The following is a 12,693-nucleotide window of genomic DNA, read 5'->3' as shown; positions in this document are numbered from 1 at the left end:
TAACCTTTATTGCAGAGAGTTGGTGTGATGTTTTACTATTTATGTTGACATTCATTGAATAATGGGTTGGCTAATAACTAGATAGTAATAATTAATACTAAATGGTGGGCCATTGTGATTGGAGTAACTATTCATCCAAGGAGTAGCATCAGATTTATGTCGCATTGAATTTCCATTGTAAATTACGTGTACTGTAGGAACATTTCAATAGTCCTTAATGTCTGTTCTTATTTACCATATTGGCTGAGTTATGATGATTAGATAATGATGACAAGTTGGTATCAGAGCTTCTAGGTTACGGTCTACCTTAGTTAGACTCTGATTAGAGAATCGTATGTAGTTGTAGAAAGTGACGGGGATAGCATATAGGCCTTCGGCATGAAGTGGAGGGGGATTCCAATTAGATTGGCTCTGTCAGCTGTTATGTGGGCTTGTCGCCATATGTGTTATTTTATGTGATTATCACCTGTTTGTATCTCTGTCATATACTAGCTCTCTCATCATATGAGAAGGAATGATAACATTAATATGACTTGTATTTGTTGATTGTATATTGGTGATATTGAGACTGATATCATGCATGACATGCCTTCCATATTATTCTTGTGATGATGGTGAGCTAAGTGATTAAGAGACTCCGAGGTTTTTGCTGGAGATTGAGAGTGACAAAGAGACTCCGAGGTCGTTGCCGGAGATTGAGAGTGATTGAAAGGCTTCGAGGTTTCTGCCGGAGAGCACGAGTGGTACATGGACTTTGCGGGTCCCCCATGGGTCATGGCTTTGAGGCACTGCCCTTAGCATGTGTGTACGATAGTGGAGTGAGAGAGAAGACTGTTGCATTGTATTGCATTCATCCACTCATATATTGAATGGTCATTTGGTGAGAATGGTCATTTGGTGAACTATATCTATCTTGGTTGATTTCATGATTTCTTTACACTTTACTTGTACATGATACATGACCATACCTGTTTTCTTTATGTGCTACTTGTTAGTTTCCACTTCTTCATGCGTTATCTAATCATTGTCGGCCTATGATGCTTACCGGTACTAGTGTTGTACTCATACTACTCTTGCTACACTTTTGTTGAGTGTAGAGCACGATCCAGGCTCCAGTTCTACACTCCGTGGCTGATACGCGAGGGTGACATCTTTCAGTCATTCAGGGTGAGCTACTTGGTCATCCGTGGCCCCTGAAGGACCTCCTTTATTTATTTCTGTTTTTATATTCGACAGACAATATGTAGCCTTCGGGTATTTTCAGACTTGTATTCCGGACTATGTTTAGCGCTCATGTACCCTTTGACCAGATTTTTGGGGGATGTCGTGATATTTCTAGCGATGATAAGTATTTAAGACTTGATAGCTTCTTTTTCTTTAATTTTTCGTTATTGGGAATGTGGTTAGCCTACTCGGGGGGATAGTGTAGGTGCCACCACGACTCGTGAATTGGGTCGTGACAAGTTGGTATCAGAGCTTCTAGGTTAATTGGTCTAATGAGTATAAGAGCAACGTCTAGTAGAGTCTTGCGGATTGGTACGTAGACGTCCGTACCCATCCTCGAGAGGCTATAGGACATTTAGGAAACACTCCACTTCTTTCTCTCTTTTCGTGCTAGTTCAATCCGATTGGTATCTGGTTTATTTTTTCGTGCGAGATTGTTCAGATTGGTATCTTAACCTCATTTCTATGTTCTCTCACAGATGGTGAGGACGCGATCGACCACTACTGGAGGCCAGGAGCTTGAGCCTGCACCTGCACCCGCATCCATACCGTTGCCCGAGCAGCTGTCCGTGGGCGAGGCAAGGTACTGATAACGTCCAAATTCACTCCCCAAAGAGAAAGTGTACACGGTCGTATGCAATATAATTTACCCAACTATGAGTCGGGGTCGATCCCACAGGGAACAATATGCTAGGCGATTAAGAAAGTAAGGAATTATCACCAACTAAGCTAAAGCCAAACGATAGATAATATTTTGGGTTTTTGATTAAGATTATAACTAATGCAAAAATGTAAACTAACCTAGAATGCAAGTAAAATGATCAATGGCCACAAGCATGGATACAAGGGAAATCACTCTCAAGTAACGATCCAATGTATTTTACAATTTTACAACTAAGAGCGGGTTTATGTTAATAGGTAATGATTTCTAAAATCTCATTGAAAGTTTCTCAACCAAATCAATGAATTTCACTCTACGCTTTCTCAAGCCTTAGAGTGTGATGTTAAACACAATCAATTCAACCTCAAGTTAACTATCCTATCTCTAGCTCAAGTTATTAGATGGGTTTAATGACCCAAATCCTTGCTATCTAACTCTTTTCCTAACTTTCACTTTCTTTCTCAAGCAAAGTAAAAGTACTTAGGCACAAATAATGTTTGCAACCATTAAGAGACATTTAAGCATGAATAGTTAATAGAGAAACAATAAACCCACTTCATTAGAAATTAAAATCATTAAATACATAAGCAAAATGAGAGATTCATCCAAACCAAACATATGAATATTTGCATAAACAAGATTCAAGTAATGGAATAGAAAGCACACACTTAGATATACAATACAAAACAAGGAATTGAAGAAAGGATTAAGAAATATCTCATTGAAGTGCTTCCAATCTTCTCCTCCAATGGTGTAGAAAAACCCTAGCCTCCAAGCTTGTAAGAAAAATGGCCAAAGATGAATATAATTGCTCCCTTCTCTTCCTTTTGTAGTTCCCTAATTTTTCCAAGTTCCAAAAATGACAAAATATGCCCCAGATTTCAGTTTTTGGAATTCTGCCCGTTTTTTGCAGTTCTGTCCCGTTTTTGCAAAACTGTCCACTTTTGACAGTTTTGCAAAACTGTGCAGTTTTTGTCCAATTTGACCTCTTTTTGACTTTATTTTCGCTTGGTTTCTTCCGATCACTTCTAAATAACATAAACCTATAAAATGAAAGTAAACGACATTAAATGCACTATTTTTTCAATCAGACATTGCAAAAGTCTAAGCTTAAAGAAGAAATAAGTTGGTAAAATACCAACTTATCAGGTACGTGGAAGAGGACGTGGCAGGGGCAGAGGCCATGCATCTATTCCTGATAGGAACCAAGCACCAGCACCTGCTCAGGACCCTGACAGAGAGTTGACTCCGGAGCTTGACGACATTCCGGAGGAGGAGATTAGGGCTGCTTAGGAACAACCTGGGGTCGCTGCTACTCCTGATTTTCAGGTGGCTGTGTTTCAAGTGTTGGGGTACTTTGACAGTTTGGCTCAGGCGGGCATGATAACAGTTGCTCCAGATGGCTCGCAGACTAGAGTGGGAGGTCATACTCCCGATGCTACGGTTGCTCCAGGATTTCGGACATCGAGGGTACTGCCGGCAGCAGCAGTGGCTCCCCGTATTAATGCTACTCTAACGCCTGATTTTGCTCTAAGGCCTATGGATGGGGCAGTGTTGACCAGCGAGGAGCGAAAATTGTTCGAGGGATTTACAAAAATGTCTCCTCCTTGGTTCTATGGTACTCCCGGGGAGGATGCGTATGAGTTTATTGTTAGCTGCCATGAGATGCTTCATAAGTTGGGTGTAGTGGAGTCTCACGGGGTCAATTTTGTTTCTTTCCAGTTAGTTGGGGATGCCAAGCAGTGGTGGATATCGTACATGGAGTGTGGACCCGTTGGGTTGCCACCTTTGACCTGAACCCAGTTCTTCTAGGTGTTCCTGGAGAAGTATTTCCCTCGTACTCTGAGAGACAACAGGAAGGATAAGTTTTTGACATTGGAGCAGTGGGGTAGGTCATTTGCGGAGTATGAGACCATATTTCTCGCTTTGTCCCGTTATGCGATGACATTACTTCCCACAGAGGCTGAGAGAGTGAGGAGATTTGTGAAGGGTTTGGACCTTCCGCTTTGGCTGGCGACCTTACAGTTGGAGGCTTCTGGGGCCGCATTTCAGTCAGTAGTAAAGCATGCCTAGAGGGTTGAGTCAGAGATGGGTCAGGCACATAGTGGGGGTGGCGACAAGAAAGCCAGTAGATTTGACAGTTTCAGAGGTCCTATTAGAGGTGAGGGACACCATGACAGGGTCCGTCATCATCCCTACAGCCGCCCCATCCAGTCATCACTACAGGCATTAGCAGATGGTTCTTCAGGTTATAACGGGCACAGTTCTGAGCAGACTTCCCGAGGTTCTTACTCTCGACCTTTAGATCGCAGAGGGTATTCTGGTTCTTCTATGACAGTTCAGCAGCCTATGGCCAGAGGAGCATGTTTTGACTGTGGTGAGACAGGGCATTACGCGAGAAAGTGTCCTAGATCCAGGCAGGGTTCCAGAGTTCAGACATCTAGGCCTCCAGCATTTCCAGCTAGAGGAGGAGGAGGACATTCTAGTAGAGGGGGTTTGCAGTCTGGCAGGGGTGGCCATCAGCCTAGCAGAGGTGGTCATCAGTCTGGTAGGGGCAGTGCTCAGTCAGTGAGAGGAGGATCTCAGGCAGGCTCTGATGGTCGTGGAGGCACATAGTCCGAGGGTGGACGTGCCTATTTTTATACTTTTTCGGGTAGACTAGAGGCCGAGGCCTCTGATGCGGCTATCACAGGTATTATTTCGATTTGTCACCGATCAGCTTCTGTCTTATTTGATCCGGGTTCTACTTTCTCTTATGTGTCCACTTATTTCTCTACGGGTCTGGATATGCTTTGTGAAATGCTTGATGTACCTATTCGTGTCTCTACTCTTGTCGAAGATTCTGTGATAGTACATCGGGTCTATAGGAATTGCGTGGTCATGTTTATGGGGTATGATACTTGGGTAGACTTGGTTATTTTGGATATGGTGGACTTTGATATTATTTTGGGCATGGACTCGTTATCTCCTTATCATGCTATTTTAGACTGTCATGCCAAGACAGTCATGTTGGCCATGTCAGGTATTCCGCGGTTAGAGTGTAAGGGTACTCCTAGTCCAGCACCTAAGAAGATTATATCATTTCTTCGGGCAAAGAAGTTAGTGGATAAGGGATGTTTAACATATTTGGCTCATATTTGGGATACTAGTGTGGATACTCCTTCCCTAGAGTCAGTGCCAGTTGTTTGTGAGTTCTTAGAGGTTTTCCCTACAGATTTGCCTGGTATGCCACCTGATCGAGATATTGACTTGGAGCCAGGCATCGGACCTATTTCTATTCCACCCTATCGGATGGCTCCGGCAGAGTTGAGAGAGTTAAAGGAGCAGTTACAAGACTTGTTGAGCAAAGGATTTATTAGACCCAGTATTTCTCCTTGGGGTGCTCCCGTTCTGTTCGTGAAGAAGAAATATGGTACCGTGCGGATGTGCATCGATTATCGGCAATTAAACAAGGTTACAATCAGAAATACGTATCCAATACCTCGCATTGATGACTTATTTGACCAGCTTCAGGGTGCATCAATCTTTTCTAAGATTGATTTAAGGTCAGGCTACCATCAGTTGAATATTCGAGCGGAGGATGTTTCGAAGACCGCTTTCAGGACCCGTTATGATCATTATGAGTTCTTGGTGATGTCTTTCGGGCTTACTAATGCCCCTGCAACCTTCATGGAGTTGATGAATGGGATCTGCAAGACTTACTCGTATTCACTTGTGATCGTGTTTATTAATGAAATCCTGGTGTACTCTCGGAGTAAGGAAGATCATGAGAAGCATCTGAGGATCGTGCTTGGCCTATTGAAGGAGAAGAAATTGTATGCCAAGTTTTCAAAGTGTGAGTTCTGGCTCAGTTCCGTAGCATTTTTGGGACATGTTGTGTCCAAGGATGGGATTATGGTTGATCCCAAGAAGATTTAGGCGACTAGAGATTGGGACAGACCTACATCAGTGACTGAGATTCGGAGCTTCGTAGGCCTTGCGAGTTATTATCGCCGATTTGTGAAGGGATTTTCATCTATTGCTTTCTATTTGACTAGGTTGACTCAGAATAATGTGCCTTTCCAGTGGTCCGATGAATGTGAGGAGAGCTTTCAAAAGCTCAAGGCTTTATTGACTTCAGCCCCGATTTTGGCTTTACCTGTAGAGGGAAAGGACTTTACTGTTTATTGTGATGCTTCTCGGATTGGCTTGGGTTGTGTGCTGATGCAAGAGGGTAGGGTGATCGCGTATGTTTCGAGACAGTTGAAGGTTCACGAGAACAACTACCCCACTCATGACTTAGAGTTGGCTGCAGTAGTCTTCGCTTTGAAGATTTGGAGACATTACTTGTATGGAGTCCATTGTGAGGTGTTCATGGATCACCGTAGTCTTCAGCATTTGTTAAATCAGCGGGACCTAAATTCGAGGCAGCGTAGATGGATGGAGTTGCTTAAGGACTATGATATCACCATTCTTTATCATCCGGGAAAGGCAAATGTGGTAGCTGATGCGTTGAGCCGAAAGGCAGTGAGTATGGGTAACTTAGCGCGTTTGATTGTGCGAGAGCGTCCTTTAGCCATGGAGGTGCAGTGTTTGGCTAATAGTATGGTGAGACTCAATATTTCAGAACTTGGTAAGGTTCTAGTTTATGTGGAGGCGAGGTCATCTCTTTTGTAGCAGATTAGGGCTCAGCAGTTTGAGGATATGAAATTGTGCAATATTCGGGATAAAGTGCTAAGTGGCAAAGCCAAGGAGGCTATTATTGATGATGAGGGTGTTTTGAGGATTAATGGGCGCATTTGCGTTCCTAGAGTTGGTGATTTGATTCCGTTGATTTTGAAAGAGGCTCATAGTTCTAGATATTCCATTCATCTAGGTGCAACAAAGATGTATTGTGACTTGAGACAACACTACTAGTGGGGTAGGATGAATAGGGATATTGTGGAGTTTGTTGCCCAGTGTTTGAATTGCCAGCAGGTTAAGTATGAGCACCAGAGACCAGGTGGTGTGCTTCAGAGGATGCCCATTCCCGAGTGGAAGTGCGAAAGGATTGCTATGGATTTCGTGGCTGGTCTTCTGAAGACTTTGGGCAAGTTTGATTCGATTTGGGTTATTGTGGATAGATTGACTAAATCTGCGCACTTTATTCCGGTTCAGATAACTTATAATGCAGAGAAGTTGGCCAGGATTTACAGCCGAGAGATAGTGCGATTGCACGGGGTTCTTATTTCCATCATTTCCGACAGAGCTCAGTTTACTTCCCATTTCTGGAGGACTTTGCAGAAGGAATTGGGAACTCAGTTAGATCTTAGCACCGCGTTCCACCCGCAGACAGATGGTCAGTCCGAGAGGACTACTCAGGTGCTTGAGGATATTTTGAGAGCTTGTGTTATTGATTTTGGTGATCATTTGGACAAATTCTTACCCTTGGCAGAGTTCGCGTACAACAATAGCTACCATTCCAGTATTGACACGGCGCCATTCTAGGCATTGTATGGTAGGAGATGTCATTCTCCGATTGGGTGGTTTGATGCGTTTGAGGTGAGACCTTGGGGTACTGACTTGTTCAGAGAGTCCTTGGAAAAGGTAAAGTTGATTCACGAAAAACTTATTGCGGCTCAGAGTAGGCAAAAGGAGTATGCGGACCGGAAGGTTCGTGATATGGAGTTCATGGTTGGTGATCAAGTCCTATTGAAGGTTTCGCCCGTGAAGGATGTAATGCGATTCGGGAAGAAGGGCAACTTGAGCCCCAGGTTTATTGGCCCTTTTGAGATTCTTCGTCGTGCTGGCGAGGTGGCATATGAGTTAACTTTGCCACCAGGTTTGGCAGGTGTTCATCCGGTATTCCATGTTTTCATGCTGAAGAAGTACCATTCAGACGGGTCTTATATCATTCAGTGGGATTCAGTATTATTTGATTAGAATTTATCCTTCGAGGAAGAGCCGGTAGCAATATTGGATAGGCAAGTGAGAAAGTTGAGGTCCAAGGATATTGCTTCAGTCATGGTGCAGTGGAAGCACCGTCCGGTTGAGGAGGCCACTTAGGAGACTGAGGCGGATATGCGGAGTAGATATCCTCACGTGTTCGACAGTTCAGGTACCTTATTTTCTCCACTTTTTCCCTTGTCGCTCGAGGACGAGCGATTGTTTGATTGGTGTCTGCTGTAACGACCCGTTTGGTCGTTTAGCACTTTTGGACTCTTTTTCGCTAAAATACCCTTTCTGTAGTTTTAAAAGGTATTCTTAACTTGCGGGAATTGGTGACACTGTAATTTAATTGGCAGATAATTTCTTTAAATATATTTATTTAATGTGTGTGAATAGTTTATTTATACGAATATGAGTTTCACACATATAAGGTATAACTTAGTAAATACAGTATTTGACGGAGTATGTAAATTTTAAAGTGGCCAGGTGAATAAGTGAAGTGGATCAATATTGTAATAAGCTATTGGGCCAAGCCCACCTTGTATTCCTTACGTGCAAGTGCCATAAGGGTTATATCTAGTCCTCAAATCAGTACGTGATCTGAAAAGAGAAATAATTGTAGGGCAGTTTACGTCTCAACTGCGCACAAAAATTCAGGGAGTATTAAATTATCAAACTTCACAAGGCATCAGGTACTATTGTAACCTTTATTGCAGAGAGTTGGTGTGATGTTTTACTATTTATGTTGACATTCATTGAATAATGGGTTGACTAATAACTGGATAGTAATAATTAATACTAAAGGGTGGGCCATTGTGATTGGAGTAACTATTCATCCAAGGAGTAGCATCAGATTTATGACGCAGTGAATTTCCATTGTAAATTACGTGTACTGTAGGAACATTTCAATAGTCCTTAATGTCTGTTCTTATTTACCATATTGGCTGAGTTATGATGATTAAATAATGATGACAAGTTGGTATCAGAGCTTCTAGGTTACGGTCTACCTTAGTTAGACTCTGATTAGAGAATCGTATGTTGTTGTAGAAAGTGACGAGGATAGCATATAGGCCTTCGGCATGAAGTGGAGGTGGATTCCAATTAGATTGGCTCTGTCAGCTGTTATGTGGGCTTGTCGCCATATGTGTTATTTTATGTGATTATCACCTGTTTGTATCTCTGTCATATACTAGCTCTCTCATCATATGAGAAGGAATGATAACATTAATATGGCTTGTATTTGTTGATTGTATATTGGTGATATTATTGAGTCTGATATCATGCATGACATGCCTTCCATATTATTCTTGTGATGATGGTGATCTAAGTGATTAAGAGACTCCGAGGTTTTTACCGGAGATTGAGAGTGACAGAGAGACTCCGAGGTCCTTGCCGGAGATTGAGAGTGATTGAAAGGCTTTGAGGTTTCTGTCGGAAAGCACGAGTGGTACATAGACTTTGCGGGTCCCCCATGGGTCATGGCTTTAAGGCATTGCCCTTAGCATGTGTGTACGATAGTGGAGTGACAGAGAAGACTGTTGCATTGCATTGCATTCAACCACTCATATATTGAATGGTCATTTAGTGAACTATATCTATCTTGGTTGATTTCATGATTTCTTTACACTTTACTTGTACATGATACGTGACCATACCTGTTTGCTTTATGTGCTACTTGTTAGTTTCCACTTCTTCATGCGTTATCTGATCATTGTCGACCTATGATGCTTACCGGTACTAGTGTTGTACTGATACTACTCTTGCTGCACTTTTGTTGAGCGCAGAGCACGATCCAGGCTCTAGTTCTCCACCCCGTGGTTGATACGCGAGGGTGACATCTTTCAGTCATTCAGGGTGAGCTACTTGGTCATCCGTGGCCCCTGAAGGACCTCCTTTATTTATTTCCTTTTTTATATTCGACAAACAATATGTAGCCTTCGGGTATTTTCAGACTTGTATTCCGGACTATGTTTAGCGCTCTTGTACCCTTTGACCAGATTTTTGGGGGATGTCGTGACATTTCTAGTGATGATTAGTATTTAAGACTTGATAGCTTCTTTTTCTTTAATTTTTCGCTTATTTAACTTGTTATTGGGAATGTGGTTCGCCTACTCGGGGGATAGTGTAGGTGCCACCACGACTCGTGAATTGGTTCGTGACAGTAATTAAGCCCTTTTTCTGTAGTGTGTTTTTATAATAGAAAAAGTATTTTTAGCCTCTAAAAAAATTGGCCAAACAAGCTATAATTCTAACCAATTCTATAATCATTAGATCTCGCCCCAAAAAGAATTAAAATTGACTTGATTTGTGTATATAATGAACATATATAATGGTTTGATTTTGACTAAGATGAAAATTAGACCATGAAAAAACTCATGAAGGGATCTTATTTATTATACCACACCTTTAGGTGATTGGACTTAAAAAGGAGAATAAAATAGGGCCATACCGGGTTCGAACCGGTGACCTCTTGATCTGCAGTCAAATGCTCTACCACTTAGCTAAGGAGTAAGGAACCTTGTTATATAAATTAAATATTAATTTATTTTGGTATAATATTTGTTTTCATATATTGAAAAAAACCTAAAATAATCCAATATTTTAGACTTAGTCTCTAAATGACCTTATTACTTTCACTTGGAGTATCAATAATCCCATGATGATATATAAAGTGGTGTATTTTCAGTCCTAGACCTAGCTACCCTATCAGTTTTTAACAGAGAAATCGTACACGTTTCCTTCTAAACACATACATTTCTTGATTCCCCCCCCCCCCCCCCCCCCCCCTTTCATCCTTACTTAGATTCATTCTACTTATATCCATGATAAATTTCACTTTTAGGCAAATTATTAATGAGGTTGCTTTGATAAAATCTCATGGTCATTTACATGTAAGCATTTATAAGTTTATGTATACTTGCAATATGACTTCATTTAGTTCGACAATACTCGATTGGACCAGTGGTGGAACTTTGTAATTGTCTCACCTTTAGGTGATTGAGCTTAAAAAGGAGAATAAAATAGGGCCCTACCGGGTTCGAACCGATGACCTCTTGATTTGCAATCAAATGCTCATCATTGAGCTAAGGGCCCTTGTTAAATTAAATATTAATTCTTCGATATAATTATTTTAAATTAGTTAGTTGACTGGTCAAAGTAGTTAGAGTCAAGGTAGTCAATTTCCTAGTCAAAGTCTATAAGTAGAATTAGCTTCTCATTTCCTTGTAACCGACTGAACCTGTTCCGAAGTCACTTTAGGATTCGATTTCCGATCCGATTGATGTTCCGACCCCAATAATTTTAGTTCATCATGGGTAGGGGATTCTGGCAATGTAGTTGGAATCTCATGTTGATCGAAGAAGGCCTCCTTCCGGGGGGGCCCGAGCGCGGACTTTAAAGAAATGTCATATAGGGAAAGTCCAGCTTCAAATCCGACTTCTAACTCCCTCATCTTAGAGTTCTCGTTAGAGCAGAAGTAAGGCGCCGAAAGGCGTAGTCGATGGACAACATGTGAATATTCCTGTACTGCCCCTTGTTGGTCTCGAGGGTCAGACACTACAAAAAAAGGGTAATTTGCGGAGGTTGAAAGTTGCAATTCACGGAGGTTTTAGCCTTCACTAGCAACTAGCGAAGGCTAAAACCTCCGCAAATAGCAACTTTCAACCTCCGCAAATTTCTCATTTTTTTGTAGTGAGATATTTTCTTCATTCTAATGGAAGTACATTTTGCTCTCTATCTCGGTTGCCATTGATCCACATAACATGGTATCAGAGCTTTTTCTAAGCATTGAATTTGCTAGGACCAAGGTGGGGATTGTGATGAATCAGCGCAAGTATACCTCGAAACTCATATTAGAATTGGGATTAGGAGGCAGTAAACCTGCTTGTTCACCTCTGGATGCTAATCAAAGGCTAACTTCTATAGAGTTTGATAAGGCTGTTAATGATCCTGACAAAGATGACAGTGACAAGCCTTTGACTGATATCAACAAATACCAAAGGCTTGTGGGGAGGTTACTATATCTAACAATGACCAGGGTGGACATTTCCTTTGCAGTACAAGTTCTTTCACAGTTTATGCATGCTCCAAAAGTATCACACATGGAGGCTGCTCTAAGGGTGGTGAGATATATTAATTGTTCTCCAGGACTAGGCTTGTTCATGCCATCACAAAGTAACCATTTGCTTACTGCTTATTGTGATTCAGACTGGGGAACATGTCCTCAAACCAGAAGGTTTGTAACTGGATACTTGGTGAAATTTGGAGATGCTCTAGTCTCATAGAAGTCAAAGAAACAGAATACTGTGGCTAGAAGCTCAGCTGAGGCAGAATTTAGAAGTATGGCATCAACTGTGGCTGAGGTAACATGGCTCATTGGTGTCTACAAAGAGCTTGGTGTTGAGATTAAGCAGCCAATGATCACTCATTGTGATAGTAAGGCAGCAATTCAGATGCTGCCAATCCCATTTTTCATGAAAGGACAAAGCATTTTGATATAGATTGCTATTTTGTAAGAGAGAAGCTAGTTCAAGGGATGATCAAGACTTGCCATATTCCAACAACTGAGTAGCAAGCTGATCTGCTGAGCAAGAGCCTGTGCGGAATTCAACATGAATACTTAGTATCCATGCTTGGGTTGAAAGATATTTTCAGACCACCAGATCCTTCCAACCATAAGCTTGAGGAGGGGTGTTGAGATTAATAGAGTTAGTTAATCAATTATGAGTAGCTTAGTTGGTATTGTAACTATTTTAAATTAGTTAGTTGACTGGTCAAAGTAGTTAGAGTCAAGGTAGTTATTTTCCTAGTCAAAGTCTATAAGTAGAATTGGCTTCTCATTTCCTTGTAACCAACTTTCAGATATTTTCTTCATTCTAATGGAAGTACATTTTGTTCGCTAT

The 12,693-nt window shown here is 41.6% G+C and overlaps 2 protein-coding genes and 1 non-coding gene across 3 annotated transcripts; 2 read left to right on the top strand and 1 right to left on the bottom strand.

The window, feature by feature from the left end:
* The first annotated feature begins 3,973 nt into the window (after positions 1–3,973).
* LOC132619447 (uncharacterized) lies at positions 3,974–4,501 on the top strand. Its single transcript, XM_060334352.1, has one exon. It carries the CDS (start codon positions 3,974–3,976, stop codon positions 4,499–4,501), a length of 528 nt encoding a protein of 175 aa, XP_060190335.1.
* Positions 4,502–10,814: 6,313 nt separating this feature from the next.
* On the bottom strand, positions 10,815–10,885 carry TRNAC-GCA (transfer RNA cysteine (anticodon GCA)). Its single transcript has one exon. It is a non-coding gene; the product is annotated as a tRNA-Cys (tRNA).
* A 668-nt stretch (positions 10,886–11,553) lies between these two features.
* On the top strand, positions 11,554–12,075 carry LOC132619446 (uncharacterized mitochondrial protein AtMg00810-like). Its single transcript, XM_060334351.1, has one exon. The coding sequence runs from the start codon at positions 11,554–11,556 to the stop codon at positions 12,073–12,075; it is 522 nt and encodes a 173-aa protein (XP_060190334.1).
* The last annotated feature ends 618 nt before the right edge of the window (positions 12,076–12,693 follow it).

This window comes from Lycium barbarum, chromosome 11 (genome assembly GCF_019175385.1).
Source record: "Lycium barbarum isolate Lr01 chromosome 11, ASM1917538v2, whole genome shotgun sequence".
Classification (NCBI taxonomy): Eukaryota; Viridiplantae; Streptophyta; class Magnoliopsida; order Solanales; family Solanaceae; genus Lycium; species Lycium barbarum.
The sequence above is the reverse complement of the archived record's forward strand: the minus strand, read 5'-3'. Positions and strand labels throughout refer to the sequence as shown.

Bases quoted from the DNA above. Each gene is read 5' to 3' on its own strand.
- LOC132619447 (XM_060334352.1), top strand. From the start codon at position 3,974: ATGGGTCAGGCACATAGTGGGGGTGGCGACAAGAAAGCCAGTAGATTT.
- LOC132619446 (XM_060334351.1), top strand. From the start codon at position 11,554: ATGGTATCAGAGCTTTTTCTAAGCATTGAATTTGCTAGGACCAAGGTG.